General features: G+C 42.0%; 1 protein-coding gene across 3 annotated transcripts in view; it reads left to right on the forward strand.

Moving 5' to 3' along the window:
• The window catches only part of gulp1b (GULP PTB domain containing engulfment adaptor 1b), a 297,575-nt gene that overhangs the window by 161,746 nt on the left and 108,344 nt on the right, over window positions 1–27,485 (forward strand). For all 3 annotated transcript variants that reach the window (XM_078228542.1, XM_078228545.1, XM_078228544.1), the window contains exon 4: window positions 12,913–12,984. In XM_078228542.1, the coding sequence (XP_078084668.1) occupies window positions 12,913–12,984 (72 nt within the window). The remainder of the gene's footprint in view (window positions 1–12,912; window positions 12,985–27,485) is intronic.

A 27,485-nucleotide genomic window follows, 5' to 3' on the forward strand; every position in this document is an offset into this window, starting at 1 on the left:
GGCCCAGAGTCCTCAACCATTCCTCGTACGACAAGCTCTTCATTTCCAGGGATCATTCTTGTGAACCTCCTCTGGATCCTTTCCAAGGCCAGTACATCCTTCCTTAGATACAGGGCCCAAAACCGCTCAATACTCCAAATGGGGTCTGACCAGGGCCTTATATAGCCTCAGAAGTACATTCCTGTTCTTGTATTCTAGCCCTCTCGACATGAATGCTAACATTGCATTTGTCTTCCTAACTGCTGATTGAACCTGCACATTAGCCTTAAGAGAACCTTGAACAAGGATTCCTAAGTCCCTGTGTGTTTCTGATTTCCTAAGCATTTCCCCATTTAGAAAATAGTCTATGCCTCCATTCCTCCTTCCAAAGTGCATAGCCTCACACTTTTCTGCAATGTATTCCATCTGCCACTTTTTTGCCCACTCTCCTAGCCTTTCCAAGTCCTTCTGTAGCCCCCCGCTTCCTCAATACCACGTGTCCCTCAACATGTCTTTGTATCGTCTGCAAACTTAGCAACAGTGCCTTCAGTTCCTTCCTCCAAATCGTTAATGTATATTGTGAAAAGTTGTGGTCTCAGCACCGACCTCTGAGGCACACAACTAGTCACTGACTGCCATCCTGAAAAAGATCCCTTTATCCCCACTCTCTGCCTTCTGCCAATCAGCCAATCCTCTATCCATACTGGGATCTTGCCTTTAACACCATGGGTCTTAACTTATTTAACAGTCTCCTATACAGCACCTTGTCAAAGGCCTTTTGGAAATCTAAATAAATCATGTCCACTGGTTCTCCTTTATCTAACTTCCTTGTTACCTCCTCAAAGAACTCTAACAAATTTGTCAGACATGTCCTCCCCTTGACAAAGCCGTGCTGACTCAGTCCTACTTTATCATGCACTTCCAAGTACTCCACCATCTCATCTTTAATAATGGACTCTAAAATCTTGCCAATAACTGAAGTCAGGCTAACGGGTCTATAATTTCCTGTTTGCTGCCTCCCTCCCTTCTTAAACAGCAGTGTTACATTAGCTACTTTCCAGTCCTCTGGGACCCTCCCTGCCTCCAATGATTCCTGAAAGATCACCATCAATGCCTCCACAATTTCCTCAGCTATCTCTTTTAGAACCCTGGGGTGTAGTCCATCCGATCCAGGTGATTTAGACCTTTCAGACCTTTCAGTTTCCCCAGAACCTTCTCCTTAGTGATGGCCACTACACTCAACTGTGCCCCCTGATTCTCCTGGAGCTCTGGCATCCCACTGGTGTCTTCCACCATGAAGACTGATGCAAAGTAACTGTTCAGTTCCTCTGCCATTTCTTTGTTTCCTATTATTACTTCTCCAGCCTCATTTTTCCAGTGGTCCAATGGCTATTTTTTCCTTTCTCTTACCTTTTATTTATTGTAAAATACTCTTCCTATCTTCTTTTATATTACGAGCTAGCTTACACTCATATTTAATCTTCTCCCCCTTATTGCTTTTTTAGTTATCCTCTGCTCGCTTTTAAAGGCTTCCCAATCCTCTGGCTTCCCACTAATCCTTGCCACTTTGTTTGCTTTTTCTTTTGCTTTTATGCTGTCCTTGACTTCCCTCATCAGCCATGGATGCTTCGTCCTCCTCTTAGTATGTTTCCTCCTCCTTGGGATGAATTTCTATTGTGCCTCCCGAATAACCCTCAAAAACTCCTGCCATTGCTGTTCCTCTGTCTTCCCTACTAGGCTACCTTTCCAATCAACTCTGGCCAGCTCATCCCTCATGTCTTTGTAGTTACCTTTATTTAATTGTAATACATCTGATTCCAGCTTCTCCCTCTCATACTGCAGGGTAAATTCTACCATATTGTGGTCTCTGCTCCCTAAGGATTCCTTCACCTTAACTTCCCTAATCAAGTCTGCCTCGTTACACATCACCAAATCCAGAATTGTCTGTCCCCTAGTAGGCTCTGTCACAAGCTGCTCCAAAAAACCATCTCTTAGACATTCCACAAATTCCTTTTCTTGGGATCCACTACCTACCTGATTTTCCCAGTCCACCTGCATATTGAAGTCCCCCATCAATAGGAGCTGGATATGTGCCTCTGCCAAATTATTTGTACACCAAAAATAAACATGGTAGACCTGGCTTTAAACAGGTGTTGGGCCCTTCTTGTATGCAAATAAGGGACTGTGCACCTGTTTGAGAATCCTGCAGAAAAACTGAGCTGCGGTGAATGCAGCCACTGTAGGGCTGGTGCATTCAGGAATGCCACATCTACATGTGGCTTTATCACCTTTCTTTAAGCGGGCTGTGTATGCAGTCATTAAAAGGACTCCACCGTGAAACCATGGTCTCCTGTCAGACACTGCTCGCCTCACGCTTCTCGATCACTATAACCGCCCTGACTCTGGATCTCCCAGCTTCGAGATCATAGATTCCTGATCTCCTTCCCCACCAACCCCAGGATGCAACTCAGGACACCACCCCAGATCCCCAACTCATAAGTTATTGCTGGCTGCCCTGACCCCTGAGCCAAGACCATTAATTGCCTTCCCCTCAACAACTGCCCCCCACCCCACCTTTCATTTACTTGACGGCTATAGCAGCATTAGAAGCAGCCCGATCAGTCTGCTCCTTATAATGGTTATCATTAATATCATTATAATGGTAATGACTTCTCAAGCTCAATATCCTGGTGTTTATTCCAGGCTATGTTTAAGAGGAGGGACTTCACAATTGGTCAGAAATATAAATAGCATGTGGAGTCTTCTGATGTCTTCACTAGTTACGGTGGTAACCAACAATATCTGGAACAGATTCCCAGCAAATGTCAGTAACGAAGGATCAATTAATTAGTTCCAAAAAAGGCTGGATGAGTGCAGACGTGGATAGTGAAATGCCCCATAGAATACAACAGTTCCTATAAGTGAGGGTGCTGATGTAGAAAGCTGACAGCTGGGGTAAGATTATGGTGCTCTACAACTGCTTAGATATTCTGGATTTTTGTTTGATTACTTTTGACAGTTTTGGCAGAAAGATGAAGAAGTTTTCCTGAAAAGATTAAAATAAGTGGATTAGAATCCCTGATAGGGTAAATGCACTTTAGCTGTGAAAATAACCAACTTGATTAAGTAAATGACATTTTCTCATTCTACTCAAGTCTTAATAGACATACCTAAAAAGCACATTGCACTCGTGCACAAGCATATAAAACTTAACATTTATCGAATGGTAGGGTAATAATTACCTTGGGCACATGCAAAATTAACCATTTCTTTGATAACCATTATTAAGGTTGACAAAGAATTTTGCAATTCAAATACTAGCTTGACTCATGGTTATATTAGTAGCATCGTTCAACAAAATATGAACATATTTGTCATATCATTGACATAATTTAAGCTGCTCCGGAACAAATATATTCCATAGAGCAATAATTCATCTCTGACTGAATTACCTTTACAATCTGAACCCAATTCATGCCATTTTTTAAAAAAGAAAAATGGATGCATTATTCACTGTTTTATCGCAATGCCTATGCCACATAGCGGGTGGGAGGATGTGACTGCATCTATATCTTTGTCAGGTAGAAGATTGAAAATTCTATGCTTCATCCCTTTTCCACTTCAAATACAAGTTAAATATGCAGTTTGCATCCACATTACCTATCCCTCTCAGCATTCTGAAAATCTGGATGGTTTCCTTCAGATAAGCCTGCTTAATGCAGCCTACCTGAACCGCTATTAGTAAAGGAGCACCATGTTCTCACAATGTTCTGCTCAACATTCACTCCTCAACTAAAGCACGAAAAACAGATTAATGGACAATTCATCTCATTGATTTTTCTGAAAAGTTTCTAAGTATGAAGTGATCTGGAACAGCAGGCACAACAATAGATACTTCACTTCAAAAGTTTTCCCTAAATATGAAGTGCTGTAAGATTCTGGAGCGTGAAGTGCTATGAGTCTCTGTCCCTTTTTTTCCGTCTCCCTCACGTCTTCATTCTTTTGCTTTAAAAAAACAAATCCAAAGCTTTTATTTTCTCTCAGCTTAAAGCTCTAGAATAATCCTGTCACTCTGCTCAATTATCTAGCTTCTTGTGTTTGATGTTGGTGCTTGGAAAACCGGAGGGAATTAAACCAAATAAGGATTTTTACATAAAGAGAAAACAGAGATAGAGTGAGGTCACGGAGTAACAGAATGGTTGCAGCCCAGAAGGAGGTCAATGCTTATGCCACTTTGTAGTAAAATTGATGGAAAATGAATAATTGCTTTTTGCAGTGCCACAGCTCAGTAGCTGGACATTTGCAGAAACATTACTTTAGGCGTTTACTATTCAGTAAAAAAGCTTTGTTGAAGATTCTATTTTGTATAATCAACATGACGCACACGTTTGTCAGTAATTCTACCGGTAAATCTTCACCGATTTACTGTTATTGTTGAGCTTGTCTTGCAGCAGCATACAAGTATTATATTTACATAGAATTAATTGGAATATGCGATACGGAAACAGATCACTCAGCCCAGCAAGTTCATTCCATCATTTATGCTGCACTAAAGTTTCCTTCCTTATCCATCAACGTAATCTGCCCATCCTTCTTTTCATCTCATTCTATCAGTCCAATCCTTGATTCCTGCTCCTTCCTCTAACATCCCCTAAAATCCATCTATACTATTCAAGGCAACCATTCCCTATGGTAACAAGTTACACATTCTCACTACTCTCTGGCTAAGGATATTTCTTCAGAATTGCCTCCTTGATTTCTTGGTGGCTATTTGGTATTGATGGCCTCTGGTTTTGCTATTCCTCACAAGCGGAAATCTTCTCTCTCCGTCTATCAAAACATTTCGTAAGTTTAAAGACCCATTATTAGGTTACCTCCTTAGCTGCCTTTTCAAGAGAAGAGCCCCAGCTTGTTCATTTATTCCTCAAAAATATACTTTATTGATAAAAAAAATTTTTAAATTACATTCTGTCGCAGTTCGAATTGGAAATGGCTAATGTGCAACACACTTCAAGTTCTTTTCATACAGCATGTGACACTTTCAGGTGCTTCAGTATAATGTGATATTTACAATATACATTCCATGACAAGGACCAGTCTTCAGTCCCTTGGTATGTGAAGGCAAGTGGACCTTAGACAATCTTTTTCCCATTGCAGCTACTGCCTCAGGCTTCAGTGCATCCCTCAGCATGTAGCTCTAGACTTTGGAATGTGTCAGTTTGAAACATTGGTCATGAGCAACTCGTTCCACTTGAAGACCAGCAAGTTTGAGGCAGATCAAAGAGCACCATTTAGTGAGTTGATGGTTCTCTGGTGGCAGTTGATTTTTATGGTTTTGTGTGCGTGTGTGTGTGTCCCTGGGAAAAGCCCATAGCGTACAGAGCAGAGTGAGACTCCAAGTATATGGGAATATCTGACTAGGACTTTCTCATCATCAGCCCAGCTATGTCTTGGTGCTTGTTTGAAAGTTCTGACAATGAAACATTCTGCCAAAAGATTTTGACTGTTTGCTGACAGAAGCATTCTACAGGATCTGTCATCACCTTTTCCTGCAGGGCTTCGAGGATGTGACCCATGTGGACCACTGCCTGATGGAGTTGTGGTTAAAGATGTTTTCCTGCAGAAATCTTTTCATGAGGGACAGGTGCAAAGGCACAGTGACTGGAGTGTTCTGTGTCAGTGTAACCAGACCCATCCTTCGCAATACTGGGGACAGATAGAACCTTAGCACATAGTGACACTTGGTATTGGTCTATGCACCGCTTGATGCAGCCACACATAAGCGTAACCATCATGGTGAGGGCTACTTTAGATACAATTTTGCCCTCTTGTCTCGAAATTTGTACATTGTGTCTTTGCAGCCACAGTACATTTTTGATTTCCAAACAAAATGAAAGATAGCTTGGGGATCACCAAGGCATAGGAGTCGGAATGGGTGATACCTGCGCCATAAAGAGTACCTCACACCTGATTACAAGGTTCTTATCTGCAATGAAGAAGGAGCATCACTCCCATACACTGAGTTTTGTTTTATCATGGCTACACATTCCTTAGAGTTTTGGGCACATGGCCTAGCCCTCTGAACCATATTCAAAGCACCCTCAGATTGTCTAACCTGATAGTGAAGGGGGACAAATGATTGGTTAGCTCAGTTCCCAAAGAACATGACCTTATTTCTACCATAATTTGCCTCCGGAGACCAGTTCAGTCTGGTCACAAGTGCTAATCAGTCTGTGCATGGGCATCAGATCTGAGTGAAAGGCAATGATGCCACTCATGTACCGGGGCTTTGATCTGAGTGCCTCTGCTCCTGGATTGGCACCTCCCTTATGTCCGCATCCTTCTTCCTAGATTTGGCACAAGGTTTGACACAATACACAAACAACATTTTGGAAACATCCATTATGTAGGTGTGATACTCTATCAATGCCCTTCTGATCCAAGCTGATGAGGCAAGTGTCTGCCCTCTGACCCACACAAAGTTGTATCCCTGAGTAGTACAAGGTTATCAAAGATTCTCCAGTCAGGTACTGAGCAGGTCTGCTTAGGGTGAATCACCAACTCCATGGCAAACGTGACTCAATTGATGATTGTGGTGATAATCGGGATCGGGAGCAGACATGGAAGAAATTAGGATTACAATTTGAGGGCCAGGCTTGGGGCCTATCACTTAAGGAGAGAGTTGGGAGTTAGGACAGAGTTGGGGATGGGGGCAGAGTTTAAAAAAAGGTGAAAAGTAAATCAAATTGTGATCTCACAGGAAGTCTGTGTTGAATGATTGGTGAATATTGATGCTGTGTTTCCCTTTGCCCAAAGATAGGGAATTAGTTTAAACAAATTAATGATCAAGTGTGAGATCAGGTGTAAGAGATCAGGACCAGTTCTTGTCAACTTGGATCTGGTATGTCCCTTGTCCGGGGACCATGAATTGAATTGAATTTTGGAGCAAGGAAGTGGGTTGGGGCTTTCCTAGTCTACTCCTTGATTTGGCTTTATAACTCTGAGAAAGGAATTAAATGTTTAAAAATTAAGGATTTTGATTTCAACAAAGGGTTAACTAATGCGTTAATTAATTATAATGAAGTGACAGCAACAGATGGGAAGTGAGGAGCTGGTGAGTCTCTTTTTAGTAAGATTTATTTTCTAATAGGTAAAGGAATGACAGGTTAGCTCCAACTTCTTGCGTACACGTGTTGTGCTATTTGGGAACTTCAGGATGCTTTCCATTTCCGGGTTAATCGTGTGTGTGCAGGAAGTGTTGTCAGTTGCAGAAGCTCAAGATCCAGACAGGCTAGATTGAGAAATAATATTCCCGATGATGGGGGATCCCAGAACTCGGGGTCATAATTTGAGGATGAGGGGTAAACCTTTTAGGACTGAGGTGAGGAGAAACTTCTTCACCCAGAGAATGGTGCAATTCACTACCACAGAAAGTAGTTGAAGCCAAAATGTTGTCTGATTTCAAAAATAAATTAGATATCGCTCTTGGGGCTAAAAGGATATGGCGGGGAAGGAGGGATTGAATTTGATGATCCCCCATGATTGGTGGAGCAGGCTGGAAGGGCAAAATAGCCTGCTCCTGCTTCTAGTTTCTATGTATGCGCTACAGAGAGTGCAGAAAATATTCACCTATCCCAGCTCCTAATTCTTGTGTTGATAGGAATGGTTCCAGGGATGAGGAACTTTAATCACGTAGATAGTTTGGAGAAATTTGGACTGTTTTCCTTGGAGAAGAGAAGCTCAAGGAGAAATCTGGTAAAGGTATTCAAAAATGATGAGGGATCTGAACAGAATAGATGAGGAGGAACTATCCCCATTGGTATAAGGATCGAGAATCAGAAGGACCAGATTTAAGGTGATTGGCAAAAGAAATGGTGAAATGGGAAAAAGCTTTAATACATATCCAACAGTTAGGATGTGGAGTGCATTGCCTGAGAGTGTGATGCAGGCAGCTTCAACTGAACCATTCAAGAGGCAACTGGATTATTATCTGAAAAAGACACATGTGTAGGGTGATGGGTAGAAGGTGGGAGTGGCATTAGGTGAATTGCTCCTTCACAGAGCCAGTACAAATGTGACAAGCCGAGCGGCCTTCTTCTGTGTCATTACCATTCTAGCATTTTGTGACGTTGGGCAGAATTTTGGAGTCCATATGAAGCACTGAAATTTCTGATTTCCTGCCTCTCCTCCTTCCGCTTGTAGTTAAGGGTGGTAATGCCTTTCCTCATGCATTCTGACATTCTACTGGCCAGACGCATACTCTCAGACACCCAGCAGATCTGGGCAGATCCAGTCCTATGAAATTAAAGACACATTGGTTGGTAAGCCATTGCATCTGAGAATTTTACTCATCTTGATGGTTTTTGTCAACTCAACCAACATTAGCAGCTTGTCCAGACAAAGAACAAAGAAAATTACAGCACAGGAACAGGCCCTCCGGCCCTCCAAGTCTGCACCGACCATGCTGCCCGACTTATCTAAAACCCTCTATCCTTCCGGGGACCATATCCCTCTATTTCCATCCTATTCATGTATTTGTCAAGACGCTTCTTAAAAGTCACTACCATATCCGCTTCCATACCTCCCCCGACAACGAGTTCCAGGCACCCACTACTCTGTGTAAAAAATCTGCCTCGTACATCTCTTTTAAATCTTGCTCTTCATACCTTAAACCTGTGCCCCCTAGTAATTGATTCTTCCACCCTGGGAAAAAGCTTCTGACTATCCACTCTGCCCATGCCTCTCATAATATTGTACACTTCTCTCAGGTCGCCCCTCAACCTCCGTCGTTCCAGTGAGAACAAACCAAGTTTCTCCAACCTCTCCTCATAGCTAATGCCCTCCATACCAGGCAACATCCTGGTAAATCTTTTCTGTACTCTCTCCAAAGCCTTTCCAAAGACATTCCTGCTTATTGTTATTGAAAATCTCCCTGATAGAGGACAAGATAGAGTGGGAGGCCATGCTGACTGGAGACTTAATTTCATACAGCCAAGCATAAAACAATTTGTTGACCTTTTGTATGTTAGACTGTGATGAGTTTAGAGTAGATTCTTCCTTCCGGCTGCAGATCACAGAGCTCTCTCTCTGTACCTATGGAAGAAGAAATAAAAATGTGTTATCCTGCTGCATGGAGTGGACTCTGGACCAGAAGATGAAGGCCTCCCCAGCAATGAGTGAAGTCTGCTAGCTGTTCATTTCTTGAAGATTCTCCATGACATAGACCCCCATTGACTGCTGCAGGAGAAGATTCCGCATGCTTTTCTGGAGCTGGGTCATTTTCTTCTGTCTCTCCCTCTGTCCTTCTGAACACCTTTGAGGATGAAAACCTTCTTGATTTCACATTCATCTTCCATGTCCCCCAGCAAACCCTTTGGTCAACTTGTCGGTGACAGTCAGCCAGGGAGGAGGCAGTAGTCAGAGAGAAACACCAGCTTGACGTCAGTGGCTGTGAGAGGGAGTGCTGAGGACACAAAAGGAAGTCTATCCAGGAATGGATGGATCCATCTGGCCTTGACCATGTGTTTAATTATTTTCTGATCTGCATAACCTCTGCTTTTGATAGCATCCTTGTGTACCCTTTCTCATGCATTAACAACCTTCTTATAATGTGGCACCAGAACTCCAAGCCTGACCTCACCAAAGTTTGGCATAGCTTCTCTGCTTTTGAATTCTATATTTCTGGAAATAACCTCTAATCTTGTTTATCTAATATTATTAACCCTGTATGACTGCGTTTAGTGATTTGAGCATTTGTATTCCCAGTTTCCTTTGCTCCTCTACCCCATTTAGATTCTTACTTCCCAATATGTGACTTCCTGATTTTTCTGATCAAAATGTAATACCTTATCATTAAGGTATTTCCTTATAGGGGATGATTTTGATGATTTCTCAGGGATGATGAATGAAACAATCATATTTTCAACAAAAACAGTTGAAAAAAACAAACTCAGTGGCACCCACAGACAAAAGTGTATAAGTTAAATATTGGTCTTTATTTTCCTGGTGTGCTGAACATTCTTTACATTCTCTGTATAAAATGTGTATTTATTTCTCTAAAGTGCTGTAAAACTGAAAAATAAGTAAATAAAATCAGATCGATAAAAAATAAATTCCCTACGAGTGAGTTTTCAGAACCCCCGCTCCCATTATAACACAGAAATTGAGGGTAATGGTTCCATCATCCTAATACTGGTTAGCCAGAGCAGCATCCTGAATCAGGCAGTCGTGCATAGGACTTGACTTACCATTTTTGGATTGAACTGAGAAGACTGTGTGCCTGCTGTGGTGAGGGTCAGCTAGTAGTCCCACGAAAAAGAATGCCAAAATTCCTCCCTCTTTTTGTGGGTTTTTTAAGGAGCATGAATACTGTTACAGGTCTCACAAGAACAATCTGGCCTACTGCTCCTCGCCCCAATCCATGGACCTACCTTGAAGGCCTATTGAGTAGAATGCTAGTGCAGTGGACCTATTGCCAGTGGGCTGCTCAGAGTCATGGAGGTATACAGCACAGAAAAATGTCCTTCAGTCCATTGCATGCACCAGTCAAAGACAAACTGCCGAATTATTCTCATCCTATTTTCCAGCACTTGGCCCATAGCCTTGTATGCCTTGGCATCGCAAGTGCACATCTAAATACTTCATAAATGCAGTGAGTTCCAGGCTCCAACCACACTTTTGGTGAAAAGGTTTTTCCTTACACCCCCTCTAAATCTTCTGTGCCTTACCTTAAATCTATGCCCCTTATCATTGATCCCTCCACCAAGGGGAAAGGTGTCTTCCTGTCTACGGTTGCTCCCCATAATTTTATATATCTCAATCTTGTCCCCCCTCAGTCTTCTGTGCTCCAAGGAAAACAACCCCAGTCTATCCAATTCCTCCTCATATATAAAACTCTCCAGCCCAGGCAATATCCTGGTAAATCTCCTCTGCACCCTTTCCAATGCTATCAAATACCTCCCATGCTGTGGATTCCAGCACTGCACACAATACTCCAGCTGTGGCCTAACCCTCTTACATTCAAGTCTAAATAATTGATCTTATCCGGCACCTCTCCTGTGGCCAGAGAAGAATCAAAATCCTGGAACTCCCTCTCTGACAGCATGACATGGGTGTACCTGCACCTCAGGTACTGCAGAGGTCAAGAAGACAGCTCTCCACCACCCTCTCAAGGACAAGTAGGGGATGGGCATTAAGTGCTGGCCTATCTGATAATCCACATCCAGTAAATGAATTTTAAAATGTAAGTACATTAGGCAGGGAATGTTAACGAAGCTACAATCAAAGGAAGTTTTTCAAATTTAGTGTGATGTATCGATGCCAAACAACACAATGCAGGCTTCAGTGAGGATAAATGTAAGGAATGAATCGCTGAAAATAATCACAATACAACATGGGAAAAGTAATTCTTTCCTGCCACACCTAAAATTTTGGGCTTTTTTTTAAACCCCGACTTTTAAACAATGTAATTGCTGCTAATATGCACACATATACCCAAGCCTGGGTACAGAGCCCTTACAAGAACGAAGATGCATTCAGGTGTAGATATTTTTAGACAAGGCATTCACGTGTAGGGTAATTACATACATGACACATTTGTTTTTAGGTTTGCTCGATTGTGTACACTGGGTATTTGCTATTTAAAGGGTTACATGTAGCTGTAGATCCAAAGGCACATGATATTCTCTGGATGGGGAGAAGCAGCATCATGCCTAGGGAATGTTGTGCTATTGTTTCACTCATTCTCTCCAGTGTACACTTAACTCATTTTGTAAAAAAACAAAATTACCCCTGGAATATTTCCATACATAAATACTGTATTCATGGAGTTATAATTAAATAAATTTGTCGATAATGTGAACAGAACATGCTACTTTCTACTTGACACAACATATTTTGATTCTTAAAAAGTGCCAATTTCTTTACAAGCTAAGTTTACAGTCAATAAATAGAGGCAATACTGTGGCTATGAGGGCAGGTCTGAGGCTAAGAATTCTGCAACGAGTAACTCATATCCTGAATCCCCAAAGCCTGTTCACCATTTACAGAGCACAAGTCAGGCATGTGCTGGAATACTCCCCACTTGCCTGGATGAGTGTAGCTCCAACAACACTCAAGAAGCTTGACACCATCCAGGACAAAACAGCCCACTTGATTTGCACCCCATCCACAAGCATTCACTCCACCATCGACGCACAGTGGCAGCAGTGTCTACCCTCTACAAGACGCACTGCTGGAACTCACCAAAGCTCCTTAGACAGCACCTTCCGAACCCATGACCTCCACCATCCAGAAGGACAAAGACAGCAAATGCATGGAAACACGACCACTTGGAAGTTGTCCTCCAAGCCACTCATCATCCTGACTTGGAAATATATAGGCGTTCCTTCATTGTTATTGGGTCAAAGTCTTGGCACTTCCTCCCTAACAGCACAATGTGTATACCTCCACTAGATGGACTGCAGTGGTTCAAGAAGGCAGTACATCGCCACCTTCTCGAGGGCAATTAGGGGTGGTCAATAAATACTGGCCTAGCCAGCAACGCCCAGTCACATTTTACATTTGACGTTGCAAATTGGCAGGGGGCAAAAGGCTAAGAGGAAATTTACATGAATGACATGAGATTGGTTTCTATCAAATCTTGTCATTGGAGAAAACTCCTTTGCTTCAGGAAAGTTAAATAGGTAGACAGATGAACTAACTGCAATATTTATGTTGAGGTGTTTTGTTCTGTATATTTAATTAATACTTTATAAATAAGTTAACTATTTACAATTGGACCCCCTATTCTCAATACTGAATTATTTTTCAATTTTGATTTTACTACCTGTGTCATTCCAGTCGGATCTTAAATTACCCTATACAGTCGGCCAGATGATGTAAAACTGAATGTTGTGCACACATTTATTCAATATTTGCAATTATATCTTTCAGTTTCTTGGCAATGCTGAAGTTGAACAACCAAAGGGTACTGAAATTGTGAAGGATGCGGTTCGTAAACTCAAGGTACAGGTTTTCAAAGTTTAACTTGGTTTTATTCCCCTTTGGATTTGTTTTAGTTCATTTCTCAACGGAGAGGCTAAAAGTAACATCTTCCTGAGCTTCAGATGCTCCTAATTTGCTAGTGGTTGGTACATGAAGGCAAAATTACATTAATATCAGTCGGGAAAAATGGTTCCTTACAAGTCAGTGCAAAAATGTCTAAGATGCTCAATGTGTGCAATCCTTGAAGAAATAATTTAGAGTTAGACTCCTGCTACTGGACAATAAATCAGTGAAACAATTTAGCTATAGATGTCATTAGTCCACTCATTGATTTTTTTTTTAATTCTACGCTCCAAAGACTGATTCCCCATGACTCAAATCAACCCAACTGTTCAAAAAATGAACAAAATTAAGTGCATTGGTTTTCTTTTCATTAATTATAGTTTTATTAGAATTAGTATTCATCTGACAACTTGCAAAGGAACAAGTTAGAACTTCACAGGAGTATGCATATGTGAACTCAATATCAACAGCCTATACTTTACTCAATACCTTACACTGGCAATAAAATAGGGCATTCGAAAATAAGCCTTTGTTTCCTCAACAACTGAAATTTTTAACATTCAAAAAATCATCTCATTAAAGCTTAAAACCTCAACTACTTTCATGGTATCACAGTTACAGGTATGCATTGGACTGTCTTTTAATGCCTTTGTTAAGGATTATGTTTGACTTCTCTCAGAAGCTCTTAATAAGAGCCAGATCTGTGACCTGAATTTGGATTGTGCAGTCTCAGGACCTGCAGGTTGCATAATTTCTGTGACTGCATCAATGTTCACATTTTCCAGGCTTGTTTCCACAATTTGCTTTTGGATTTTTATCTAACTCTTCACCACTTATAGGAAATTACATGGCTTTCAGGTGGAGAGGGAAGGGTTAGTGAGCATATGTATTGTGATGCAAGATTCTATGATTGTATATCAGGCTGAATGGATGAGAAAGCCTTTTCCTGCCCATCATTGTTTGTATATTCATTATCAGCTGCACTGATGGAGTGTTTTCCATTGCATTATTGTTTCTACATATTTGCAAAATTATTTGTACAAAAGCCAGAAAACAAGTTTCAAAAGTTCTAATGAAGTTTATTGTCAATCTAAAAGCAAATTACTGTGGATGCTGGAATCTGAAACAGAAACAGAAAATGCTGGAAAATCTCAGCAGTTCTGATAGAATCAGTGGAGAAAGAATAGAGCTAACGTTTCGAATCTGGATGATTTTTTGTCAGAGCTTCGGTCAAAAAGAGCAGAAGTGATGGTTTGCATTTGTCACAGTCATATTGGATGTCATTTGTGACTTTGATAAGAGCTGTTTTGGTGCTGTGGCAGGGACTGAAACCTTACTGGAGCGATTTAAACATGGAGTTCCAGGAATGATAGGAAAACCTTTTAGGAGACAGCAATATATTTGAAGACATTTGATACTGGGTGATAATTTGCTCGGATGGAGGAGAAAGGTTTCATTTCTTGCACAAAGGACTGGTAATGGCAGATTTGAATGAGAGAAGGACAAATCTTGAAAAAGGACCATTAACAATGTTAGCTAATATGGGAACCAAGATGAGAAATTGGGTGGTCTGTAGTTTAGTGGGCACAGTAAGAACACCAGGCTAAAGTCTAACAGGTTTATCCCTCTCTCCAGGCATACTGTTCATACCTGTAAAGACTTGATTACCTGTAAAGACTCGCATTCCAACTGTTCTTCACATTCCAATCTGTAATTATCTTGCAATTGTGTCTTTGCCTATATATGTGTTTGTGAACTAACCTCCATTCATCTGATGAAGGAGCAGCGCTCCGAAAGCTCGTGATTCCAAATGAACCCCTAGTTGGACTTCTTACTGTGCCCACCCCACTGAACAGTCACTTAGCACAGACGCTAAAGGAGAAAATGGGCATGATATTTAGTGAGAGAAAAAGGAGAGATGAGAGGGATGGAATAAAGTGAGATGCTCAAAGTGGAAGAAAGTACCAGAGTAATAATGGGACAGATTGACCTGAGATTTGATTATAAGAGCCAGGCCACTATTGCAACAGACCAGGCATGGCAAGTGGTGTAAGATAAAGTCAGACAGGAAGGCTTCAGTTAGGTGTAGGATATCATTATCCCGCAGCTAAGACCATTATGCTGATGCAATCATCTTCAATAAGATCATTGCAGCAATGAACAACAATTTATATAACATCTTTAATGTAATAATAATCCAGAGCTCCTCACAGGAACATTGAAAAACAAAATCTGACAACTTGCAAAGGAACAAGTCAGAAACGTCACAGAAGTATGCATATGTGAACTCAATACCAACAGCCTATACTTTACTCAATACCTTACACTGGCAATAAAATAAGGCATTCGAAAATAAGCCTTTGTTTCCTCAACAACTGAAATTTTTAACATTCAAAAAATCATCTCATTAAAACTTAAAACCTCAACTACTTTCATGGTATCACAGTTACAGGTATGCATTGGACTGTCTTTTAATGCCTTTGTTAAGGATTATGTTTGACTTCTCTCAGAAGCTCTTAATAAGAGCCAGATCTGTGACCTGAATTTGGATTGTCCAGTCTCAGGACCTGCAGGTTGCATAATTTCTGTGACTGCATCAATGTTCACATTTTCCAGGCTTGTTTCCACAAATTGCTTTTGGATTTTTATCTAACTCTTCACCACTTATAGGAAATTACATGGCTTTCAGGTGGCGAGGGAAGGGATAGTGAGCATATATATTGTGATGCTAGATTCTATGATTGTATATCAGATGAGAAAGCCTTTTCCTGCCCATCATTGTTTGTTCCTCACAGGAACATTGAAAAACAAAACTGAGCTACATAAAGATGACTAGACGTTGGATGACTCAATGTTTGATCAGAGAGATAAGTTTGAAGAGGTCTAAGAGAAAAATGAAGGAAAGAGGCAGAGGTGTGTAGGGAGGGAATTTCAGAGTTCTCGACCAAGGCAACTGGCGGCATGGCTATCAATAATGGAGCGATTAGCATTAGGAATGTTGAAGACGCCAGAATTAGAGGAGCACAGATATCTCCGAGGCCCGTGGGGTTGGAGGGGCTTACAAAAATATAGAAGGGTGAGGCCAGGGAGGGGTTAGAAAATAAGGATGATCATTTTTAAAATCAAGATGTTTCCTGAATGGGAGACAGTGTAGGTCAGCACAGAGGTGATAGGGGAAGAGCACTTAGTGCAAATTCAGAAAGAGGCTGCAGAGTTTTGGATGAGCTCAAGTTCGCAGGAGTTAGAATGCAGGATACTAGCCAAGAGTGAATTGGAATAGGCAAGCATAGAGGTAACAAAGACATGAAGAAGGGTTTCAGCAGCAAATGAGCTGAATCGGAGTATGAATCGGGAGATGTTACGGAAGTGGAAATAGATGACATTAGTGATAGCCTGAATATGAGGTCAGAAGCTCATCGGGATCAAATGTGACACCAAGATTGTGAACAGACTGGCTTCATCTCAGACAGTTGCCAGGGAGAGGAATGGAGTTGGTAATGAGGGAACGGAGTTTGAGTGGAGATTACACTCAATGAATGATTGCACAGAATGAATCATGGCTACCCATAGTGCATTATAACCGAACAGACAAGGAGTTTTCAATCACTCTGTGAACAAACTGTATGTTTGAGAGCTCCATTATGAGTGGATTAGTTTTCACCGTGATGCTGTGGAATTCTATTACTGAGATTGCACTGTGAAAATCAGAACCTGACAGAAGTTTGCAAACAACTGGGAGCTGCAAGTGGGAACAAATAAAAAAGCACACACATATTATTTTATAACTATTATTAGTGATGATGGTTCTTAGAGTAGCGAGGCCCTTTAAGGGATGAGGTTTTGGAGGGTCATGTGACCCATTTGGCCAATCAGGCTGAAGCGCACAAATCCTGGGGCTGAGCATGAGCTCTCTCAGGCAGTCTGGAGACTAGAGTCAAAGTAATGGGCCTGATGGAATCTATCCAAGGCTGCTCAGGGAGACGAGAGATGAAATCGCTGGGCCTCTGACGCAAATCTTTGTCTCGTCACTGGACGCAGGTGAGGTCCCAGAGGATTGGAGGATAGCTAATGTGGTCCCGTTATTTAAGAAGGGTAGGAAGGATAACCAGGGTAATTATAGGCCGGTGAGCTTGACGTCCGTGGTGGGGAAGTTGTTGGAGAAGATTCTTAGAGATAGGATGTATGCGCATTTAGAAAGGAATAAACTCATTAACGATAGTCAGCATGGTTTTGTGAGAGGGAGGTCCTGCCTCACTAACCTGGTGGTGTTTTTTGAAGAAGTGACCAGAATGGTTGACGAAGGAAGGGCCGTGGATGTTGTCTATATGGACTTTAGTAAAGCGTTTGACAATTCCCTCATGGTAGGCTAGTGAAAAAGGTTGGATCTCATGGGATAAATGGGGAGGTGGCTAGATGGGTGGAGAACTGGCTTGGTCATAGAAGACAGAGGGTGGTAGTGGAAGGGTCTTTTTCCGGCTGGAGGCCTGTGACTAGTGGTGTTCCGCAGGGCTCTGTATTGGGACCTCTGCTGTTTGTGATTTATATAAATGATCTGGAAGAAGGAGTAACTGGGGTGATCAGTAAGTTTGCGGACGACACAAAACTGGCAGGACTTGCAGATAGTGAGGAACATTGTCAGAGGCTACAGAAGGATATAGATAGGCTGGAAATTTGGGCAAAGAAATGGCAGATGGAGTTCAATCCTGATAAATGCGAAGTGATGCATTTTGGTGGGAATAATGTAGGGAGGAGCTACACGATAAATGGAAGAACCATAAAGGGTGTAGAGACGCAGAGGGACCTGGGTGTGCAAGTCCACAGATCTTTGAAGGTGACGTCACAGGTGGAGAAGGTGGTGAAGAAGGCATATGGCATGCTTGCCTTTATAGGACGGGGCATAGAGTATAAAAGTTGGGGTCTGATGTTGCAGATGTATAGAACGTTGGTTCGGCCGCATTTGGAATACTGCGTCCAGTTCTGGTCGCCACACTACCAGAAGGACGTGGAGGCTTTGGAGAGAGTACAGAGGAGGTTTACCAGGATGTTGCCTGGTATGGAGGGGCTTGGTTATGAGGAGAGATTGGGGAAACTGGGGTTGTTCTCCTTGGAAAGACGGAGGATGAGGGGAGACTTAATAGAGGTGTATAAAATTATGAAAGGCATAGATAGGGTGAACGGTGGGAAGCTTTTCCCCGGGTCGGTGGTGACGTTCACGAGGGGTCATAGGTTCAAGGTGAAGGGGGGGAGGTTTAACACAGATATCAGAAGGACATATTTTACACAGAGGGTCGTGGGGGCCTGGAATGTGTTGCCGGGCAAGGTGGTGGAGGCGGACTCACTGGGAACGTTTAAGACTTATCTAGACAGCTATATGAACGGAGTGGGAATGGAGGGATACAAAAGAGTGGTCTAGTTTGGACCAGGGAGCGGCGCGGGCTAATTGTACTTTGTTTCTCGTTTCAAGGCTTCATTCTATGATCATCTTGCTGGTGCCAGTACAGAGCGAGACTGCGGATAGTTGGGAACCTGTCTCGGGGGGCAGGGAATTCAGATGGTGTTCGTAAAGCAGAAGTAGAAATGAATAGGGTTGGGAAGCATTTTCTGATCAGGGCCAGTGTGATCTCCTGGACTCGTTTCGATCGCCTCAGGGGGTCGGAGAGGAATTTCCCAGATTTTTTTTCCCCATATTGGCCCTGGGGTTTTCACTCTGGGTTTTCGCCTCTCCCTGGAGATCACATGGTCTGGAATGGGGGGGTGGGGGTGAGTCAATAGGTTGTGATGAACAAAGCATCGTAGCTGTGAGGGACAGCTCGGTGGATAGGATATTAGGATGTAGATAGGCTGGAAAATTGGGCGGGGATCCTGGATTCAGGATTCAATCCTGGACCGGGGAGCGGCGCGGGCTTGGAGGGCCGAAGGGCCTGTTCCTGTGCTGTATTGTTCTTTGTTCTTTGTTGTTCTTTGTAATCGGTAGCATCTTTCTCACTCTATGTATATAGTTAATCCTATTAAATAGTTCTTTCATTAGTCATTTGGTGGTCACCACTTTCTCCAAGATATTGGGCGGGATTTTCCGGCCACGCTCGCCCCAAAGCCGAAAAATCCTACCTGAGGTCAACGGAACTTTGCATGGTCTCCGCCACCCCCACCCCAACCCCCGCCTGCTATGATTCCTGTTGCGGGCGGGATAGGAAAATTCCGTGTAATACATTTGGCAAGGAAAATTAATGAAGTGCTTTCCATTTGCCACGGGAAGCAGCAGAGCAGACCTTGTGCACACATCATTGGAAGCACACCTATTCAGCAGTCAGTGAGTTATCATAATGCCTCCAATGGGAAAGCTTGAGCCATTTGACCCTAATTCAGAGGATTGGATTCAATACTGTTGAATTATTGCAATACTACTTCAAAGCAGATAGATGGAGAGGAGAAGCAGTGGGTGTGAGAGTTAAAATCCTTTCTTGCAATAGTAAATTATTATGGAAGGCTTATTCCAAACTTGTCTACAATGTTGGCACCTCAACATGCATTATTATAAAACACCAGAGATGGTACTGGGAGGCACAGCAAAAAGGAAGCCTTCATTCAAATGAAACAAGCCCTGCAGTCGCCCTGCCTTTTAGTCCATTTTGACCCTTATCATTCTTACTTGTGATACATCTCCTTATGGAAATGGAGCTGTTTTGTCACATAAAATGAAGGATGGGTTAGAAAGACCAACTATGTTTCAAGGACCCTAACTCATGTAGAAAAGGCTTATTCACAGATTGAGAAAGAGGGGTTGGTCATCATCTTTTAGGTTAAAAGAATTCTACCAATATGTTTATAGACAACAGTTCACCGTAATTACTGACCATAAGCCCCTGCTAGGCTTATTTAGAGAAGATAAAGCCATCCCTCCAATGGCTCCTGCATGAATACAGCATTGGGCTTTATTAGTGGCTGCCTATGAATATACCATCCAATGCAGACTGGGAACATAAATATCAATTTCAGAAAGAATTCCTTCCCTGCCAGTGCTACAAAAAATTATCCTTGCCTTGAATTTCCTCAACACGCTACCTGTGTCATCATAACAGATCAAATACTGGACTCAGAAGGAAACAATATTGTCCAGCATTAAGCATATGGTTCTTCTTGGTTAGCGTTACGATAAAATGTCTCGACAACTAAAACATTTTCAAATCAGGAAGGATGAATCGAGTTGTCAAGATGGCATCCTTCTGTGGGCAGCGGGGGTGGTCATCCCCATACCTGGCAGGAAGTTATTATTGGAGGAACTACACAGTGTCCACTGAAGGATGTCCAAGATGAAAATGTTGGCTCGCAGCTATGATGTTAGAAGCAGATATAGCATGGTTAAACAGTGCAACCAATGTCAGGTACAACAAAACTTACCGTCAGCCACCCTGATGCACTGTTGGGAGTGGCCAAGTCAGCCATGGGTGATTTGGTAGGCCTATTCTTTGGCATAATGTTACTAATTGTAGTGGACGCACTCCTAAAATGGCTAGACATCTATGAAATGAAGTCCACAACTTATTTTGCAACAGTGGAAAAGTTAAGGCAAACCTTCGCCACCTATGGTTTGTTAGCAGTGTTGGTTTCAGCCAATGGGACAGCAGTTACCAGCGAGGAATTGCGGTATTTCATGTAGTCAAATGGCATTAAGCATATAGAACATAAGAACATAAGAACTCAGAGCAGGAGTAGGCTATCTGATCCCTCGAGCCTACTTCGCCATTCAATAAGATCATGGCTGGTCTTTTATGGACTCAGCTCCACTTACCCGCCCGCTCATCATAACCCTTAATTCCTTTACTGTTCAAAATTGATCTATCCTTGCCTTAAAAACATTCAATGAGATAGCCTCAACTGCTTCACTGGGCAGGGAATTCCATAGATTCACAACCCTTTGTGTGAAGAAGTTCCTCCTCAACTCAGTCCTAAATCTGCTTCCCCTTATTTTGAGGCTATGCCCCCTAGTTCTAGTTTCACCCACCAGTGGAAACAACTTCCCTGCTTCTATCTTATCTATTCCCTTTATAATCTTATGTTTCTATAATGTGGATATACATACCACACCCTTCCTCGAATGGAATGGCTGAGAGGACTGTGCAAACTTTTAAAGCAGCCATGAGAAAACAACCAACAGCATCTCTATTACCCAGAGAACGACGTCCGATGTGACCGCTGGAGTAACTTCTGTTGAGTTGCTGATGGGTAGGCATACTCGAACCAGGTTGGACCTGGTGTTTCCAAATTTGACATGGAGGGTGAAGGCAAAGCAGAGTGTGCAAAAGAAACATCATGATTCTACAAAGCCTGAGGAAACACTCAAAGTGGATGATCTAGTATATGCTAAAATTTTAGGACTGGTCAGAGTTGGGAACCAGGTGTTGGCATGTCCAAGATGGGCCCGGTAGCCTATGAAGTAGAAGTTCAAGATAAAATTATGAAGAAGCGTCTCGATCACTTGAGAAGAAGAGACTTGCATAGAGAACCAGTGGGACAGCCCCCTCTGAGTATGCACACCAGTAATGTTGATGCAGTTGAAAGCAGTATGGAATAAGTCAGCCTGAGGGAAGATGGAGTTGTGTTCCAGTGGGAACTGGAGAAGTGATCTGCACTGATGCACCTTGACAAACTGGAAGTCTAATTTCAGAAATTCAAACCAAATCTGCCCCAACTGTTGAGGCACCTCCTGTTGAATTGCGTTGCTTCCAGAGGGAGAGGAAAGCCTCTGACTGACCATATAATGTTAGAGAATTCATTTATTTCATTATATTGTGAATAGTTAAACTTTTGTTGGGAGGTGTTAATAAGGGACTTGAAGGGGGAGTGATGTAGTTGCGAGTTCCTTTAAGGGACGTTGTTTCAGAGGATCATATGACCCGTTTGGCTAATCAGGCCAAAGCACATGAATCCTGGGCTGAGTGCGAGCTCTCCCAGGTAATCTGGAGACTGGAGTCAAAGTAATTGGTAACATCTTTCACACGCTAGTTATTCCTATCAATAATTAGTTCTTCAGTGACTCCACTTGGTGGTTGCCACTCTTTCCAAGATGTGACAGTTTTTGTGTAGCTGAGGGCAATAGTGGGGCCAGGGCTGATAATCTCAGATGTTGGTCTGGAAGCTTTGCTCCATTGCATTGACTGTTTCGATACAATTCGACCAATATCAACATAACCGACGTAGGTGCAAATTACATTCAACCCAACTCGTGTCCAAAATCGCACAAAGCAGGACCCATCCACAGAATGGGCTATGCCTCAAGGATGATTTAATTACAATTGGGAGTCTCTAATGCACTTGTTTGCAGGTCTCCAAAGAGACTCCAAAAATTCAACTAAAACCGTTGGGCACAATGACACGACTAAGTCAGTTTTTTAATGTTTTCTTTAATCTATCTAACTTACAAAGGACCTGACCATTGTACCCCACTCTAACTAGCAATTGGTTTCGTATATATTTTTTGAAGTCATCCTCAGTCATTTAAATTTGGATCACTCACAGGTAATTTTTTTTGTGATAAACTCCTTTCCAGGTTTAGTAATCTAACTTTATAAAGTTAGCACACATGAATGCAGCAAGGAATATTTTTTAAAGCAAAATACTTTTGCTGAAAAGCACGTGTTTTAAAACACTGCCTGACTGCACTGATGCATGGCAGATTTTGTTTTTGGTGATACGCAAATGATTTTGAGTGGGAACCAGAAGGGGGCGATACACTTTTCAAATTGGATGCAATTTTTCCCAAAATTGATGACTGCAGCCGACTAGGGAACTCTGCACATTGTGTTTGATGTCAATTAGTCAATAAACCAACAGGCCTAGATTACAGTGAATGATCATCTGCTCAATATCCTGAGGATTAGACATTCAGCAGTGGAAGGAGAAACCTAATTGATTCTGTGCTACATAAGCTACAGCCCAAAGATTTGGCAAGCACCTTAGGGGAAGGGAAGAGGAGGAAGGGAGGCAGCCAGCTTATCCATGTTCAAAGTGAGCTGTCAATATGTACATCGTGAGGTTCTGATACCCTAGATCTCTGTTGTTCAATGTTCGAGCCCCAGCTCAGGGTACCTCATCTTGTCTGACACATCGGCGCATTAGGTTCCACACCTAATGGTCCCTCTGTGACCAACTATCGCAGCATCCTCAGAAAATGCTGGAAAATCTCAGCAGGTCTGACAGCTTCTACGGAGAGAGAATAGAGCCAACACTTTGAGTCTGGATGACCCTTGATGAGCTCTAATTAAGGGCCATCCAGACTCGAAACGTTGGTTCTATTCTCTCTCCACAGATGCTGTCAGACCAGCTGAGATTTTGCAGCATTTTCTGTTTTTGTTTCAGATTTCAGCTTCCGCAGTTTTTTGCTTTTATCACTGCATCCTGTTGGCTGCAATCCCAAAAACAAATTCAGTACAAAAAAAACCACTCATACAACTTTATCCATCTGAGTGACCGATACTCCATACTATACACAACCTATCATTCTTGCGCATCCTCTTGTGGGGTGCCATTACAGAAGCAAAATACTGCAGATGCTGCAAATCTGAAATGAAAGCAGAAAATGCAAGAAGTACTCAACAGGTCAGGTAGCATCTGTGGAGAGAGAAACAGTTAACATTTCAGGTTGATAATCTTTCTTAACTGAGGAAAGGTAGAAATGTAAAGGGCTTTGGGCAAGTGAATGGGCGGAGGGAGAAGGATGAATGAAAGGGATGGTCTGTGATAGGGTGGAAGATGGGAGAAATTAAATGACACAAGGTTCTATGGTACAAAAGCCAAAGAGAGTTGTAATGGGACATGTAAAGGAACAAAATATGTGTGATGAAGAGGTATGAATGGTAAAATAGCAGCAATCTTAATGAAAATTGAAGGAACAAAGAACAAAATGAGAAGAAAATTGAATCCGCAAAACAAAATGAAACAACGTGTGAGAGATAAGTTATGATCCAAAACTGTTGAACTCAGTGTTGAGTCCAGAAAGCTGTAGTGTTAAATCAAAACTTGAGGCACTGTCCCTCGAGCTTGCTTTGAGCTTCATTGCAAAGCATAGCAGGCCGAGGACAGAGAGGAAGCAAGATGAAAATAACTAGCCAAAAGAATTTCAGTGTCATGCTTGGGGAGTGAATGTTCCACAAAGTGGTTGCCCAGTCTGTGTTTGGTCTCTGTCTGCACTTCCTGCTGCCTCAGCAAAGCAGCCAGTATAATTAAGGATCCTGTGCACCCCAGACATTCTTCCACCACCTTCCGTCGGGAAAAAGATACAAAAGTCTGAGGTCACGTACCAACCGACTCAAGAACAGCTTCTTCCCTGCTGCCATCAGACTTTTGAATGGACCTACCTTGCATTAAGTTGATCTTTCTGTACACCCTAGCTACGACTGTAACACTACATTCTGCAATCTCTCATTTCCTTCTCTATGAAAGGTATGCTTCATCGGTATAGCGCACAAGAAACAATACTTTTCACTGTATGCTAATACATGTGACAATAATAAATGAAATCAAATCAAATGTAGATCACATTGTGAACAGCGAACACAGAATACTGAATTGAAAGAAGCACAAAATCACTGTTTCACTTAGAAGGAATGTTTGGGGCCCATGGTGAGAAGGGAGGAGGTAAAAGGTCAGGTGTGGCATCTCCTGCGCTTGCATGGAAGGGTGACATAGAAATGGGAGGGGTGTTGGGGTAACTGAGTGGACCAGGCTGTCACAGCTGAATACTGAAAGGAGAGGGCAGGGGAAGATGTGCTCTTAACAACTAATATGCAGCAGGAACCTAGGGACACTCACACCCATCTTGATTATACTTCCTTGCATCCAAATTTCAGATTCTATTCCATTCTTCAAGATTCTCCATCTTTGTCGCAGCTGTTCAGATGAGGTAACCTTCTTTACTGGCATTTCTGATACGGTTTCCTTTTCCTCAACCAAGAATTCCCTCCAACCTCCACCCCCATACCTCATCCAATGTGGTTTACAGGATCCTCCAATGAAACTCAAAGCAAGGTGGAGGAACAGCACCTCATCATTTGACTCAACACTCTAAACTTGCTGGACTCAATACTGAGTCTAGCAATTTAAGATTATGATCGCTGCCTCCACTTTGCTTTATGTTGTTTGCTTCCCTTTGCTAATTTTTCATCTCATTTTTTTCTTTATTCCTTCACTTTGCACTTGGCTGGCTGCTATTCAGCTATTCATGCCATATCCAGACACATTATCTGCTTCTTAACCTGTCTCATAACCACGTGCAGATCCACGCTACCTTCTAAGGTTTGTGCAATGCCTATATCGGGGCTGGTGAAGGACAATGTCAGATCAAGTGACAGTGCTTCTTCCTCCTCGTCTGTTCTCCCTCTAGAACTTCAGCCTCCCTCACCACTATTTGGCCAGGTGACAATTCTTGGATGTCTTAAGGCAGAAATACATATAGGTAGGGATGGCATGAGGCAAGGTCCTAAATAATCAACCCCTTATCCTGAGACTAGGTTCATAGAATCATAGAATCTCTACAGTGCAGAAAGAGGACATTTGGCCTGTCGGGCCTGCACTGACCACAATCCCACCCAGGCCCTATCCTCGTAACCCCATGTATTTACACTGCTAATCTCCCTGACACTATGGGACAATTTAATATGGCCAATCCACCTAACCTGCACATCTTTGGACTGTGGGAGGAAACCGGAGCACCGGGAAGAAATCCACGCAGACACAGGAAGAACATACAAACTCCACACAGACAGTGACCCGAGACCGGAATTGAACCCAGGTCCCTGGCGCTGTGAGGCAGCAGTGCTAACCACTGTGCCGTTCTAGATGTCCTAGCTTCTACCCTATCAATCCCCTTCAAAATCTTGAATTGCTAATGATATCACTTCTCACTCTTCTAAACTCCAGAAAACATACGCCCAATTGAATCAACTTTTCATCATAGGATATCCCCCCTCCTCCCAGGAACCTTCACTGTACTGCTTACTTGAAACATATAAGATTCATTTTATGGTAGATGTTGATTGTTGGTAGGTGATTGAAGTGGGATTGGTGAATGGTAATTGTGTATCATTAATTGGGGACACATCACTGCTCAGACATAGGAATGGACCATTTATTGATTAACTGTTTAGCTCAAGAGTATTGGAACAGGCCAAAAGTAGGGTTAGAGCTGCATGACTATATTTGTGTCTGAGAGTACAGTAATATGGGATGCTGACCTATAATAGACCAGCATTTACTGTCGCCATCCAGCAAATGGCGCTTACTGTTCAGTAGGCATGCTGTTGCAGTTTCTAGACCTTTATCACTGAAGATTGCAGTAGGTTAGAGGACCAAATGGCACAGGATCCTCTGCAAGGCAACTGGGCCAAGTATGAACAAAGCAAATAACTATGGATCTCTTTAAACAATCAAATTGAGATATAATTAATGAAGAGTACAAAGTTTGAACCAGGAAGTGTTAAGCTAGCGTATTGAATTCAATGTCAATTCGTGTACCAGAAGTGAACTGAAAAGGAAAAGAAAGATTGGATTGAGACAAAGAAAAAGTTTTTAAACATTTATTTATTTAGATCTCCAACAACAATGAAAACTGAAGGAATAATATTCCAAAAACTTATAAAAGCTAATTATCAGTATCAGATAGTAATTAAGACTTGTCACGCTGTTAAAAAGATGCTTAGACTGAAATGGATAAATCTTAATTTTCTGTGCCAGTTTAGGCCATATCTACTGCACAAGTACAAGAATATCATGGCATACACTGCATTAGTTTGAGATAGCGTTGTTATTATACCTAACCGCTCGTCTTAAAATGAGTTGTTAGTTCTCATATGACTTGGCTTTTTACTAAAATTATTATGCGTAAAATGAACTGCTCATGTCAATAAATAAAAGGCGTAATCTCAAGAGTTTTATTGGATTTGATCTTGCATATTTTTTTGAATATAATCTTGCTGCGAATGATCAATCTAAGAGCATTAACTTAATCACAGTGAAATGAACAAACCTGTGTTTACGATTGCTATAAAAGGTATCGGAGTGCCTCACAGTTGCTCTGTGCTCTTTCCAAGTTGTAAAACCAGTCTGCCAAGACACTGCACAGTGTCATCTCAGGCATGTGATGCACTTGTCATGTTGTTGAGAAAAATAAGACCTTGGTTGTTAAAGTAATTTATTCATAAGTTTTGTTGAATTATAGTGCCTATGTTATTAAAAATAAGACAACTTTATTCTTTGCCAGTCGGTTCATGATATGATTGTAAACTTTTTACTTGTATGTGTAAGCTCTACATTTTTGAAACAGTGAAAAGAAGAGAAACCTTTACTGGAAAGACCCTAGCTATGTGCAATTAGTTAACGGTGGACTCAAGTAAAAGCAGTTTCACCAAAAATGGACAAGGAATGAGAGACATTGGAAAGAGATTAGTATAGCCAAACATGTCAAA

Source organism: Mustelus asterias, chromosome 14 (genome assembly GCF_964213995.1).
Source record: "Mustelus asterias chromosome 14, sMusAst1.hap1.1, whole genome shotgun sequence".
Lineage (NCBI taxonomy): Eukaryota > Metazoa > Chordata > Chondrichthyes > Carcharhiniformes > Triakidae > Mustelus > Mustelus asterias.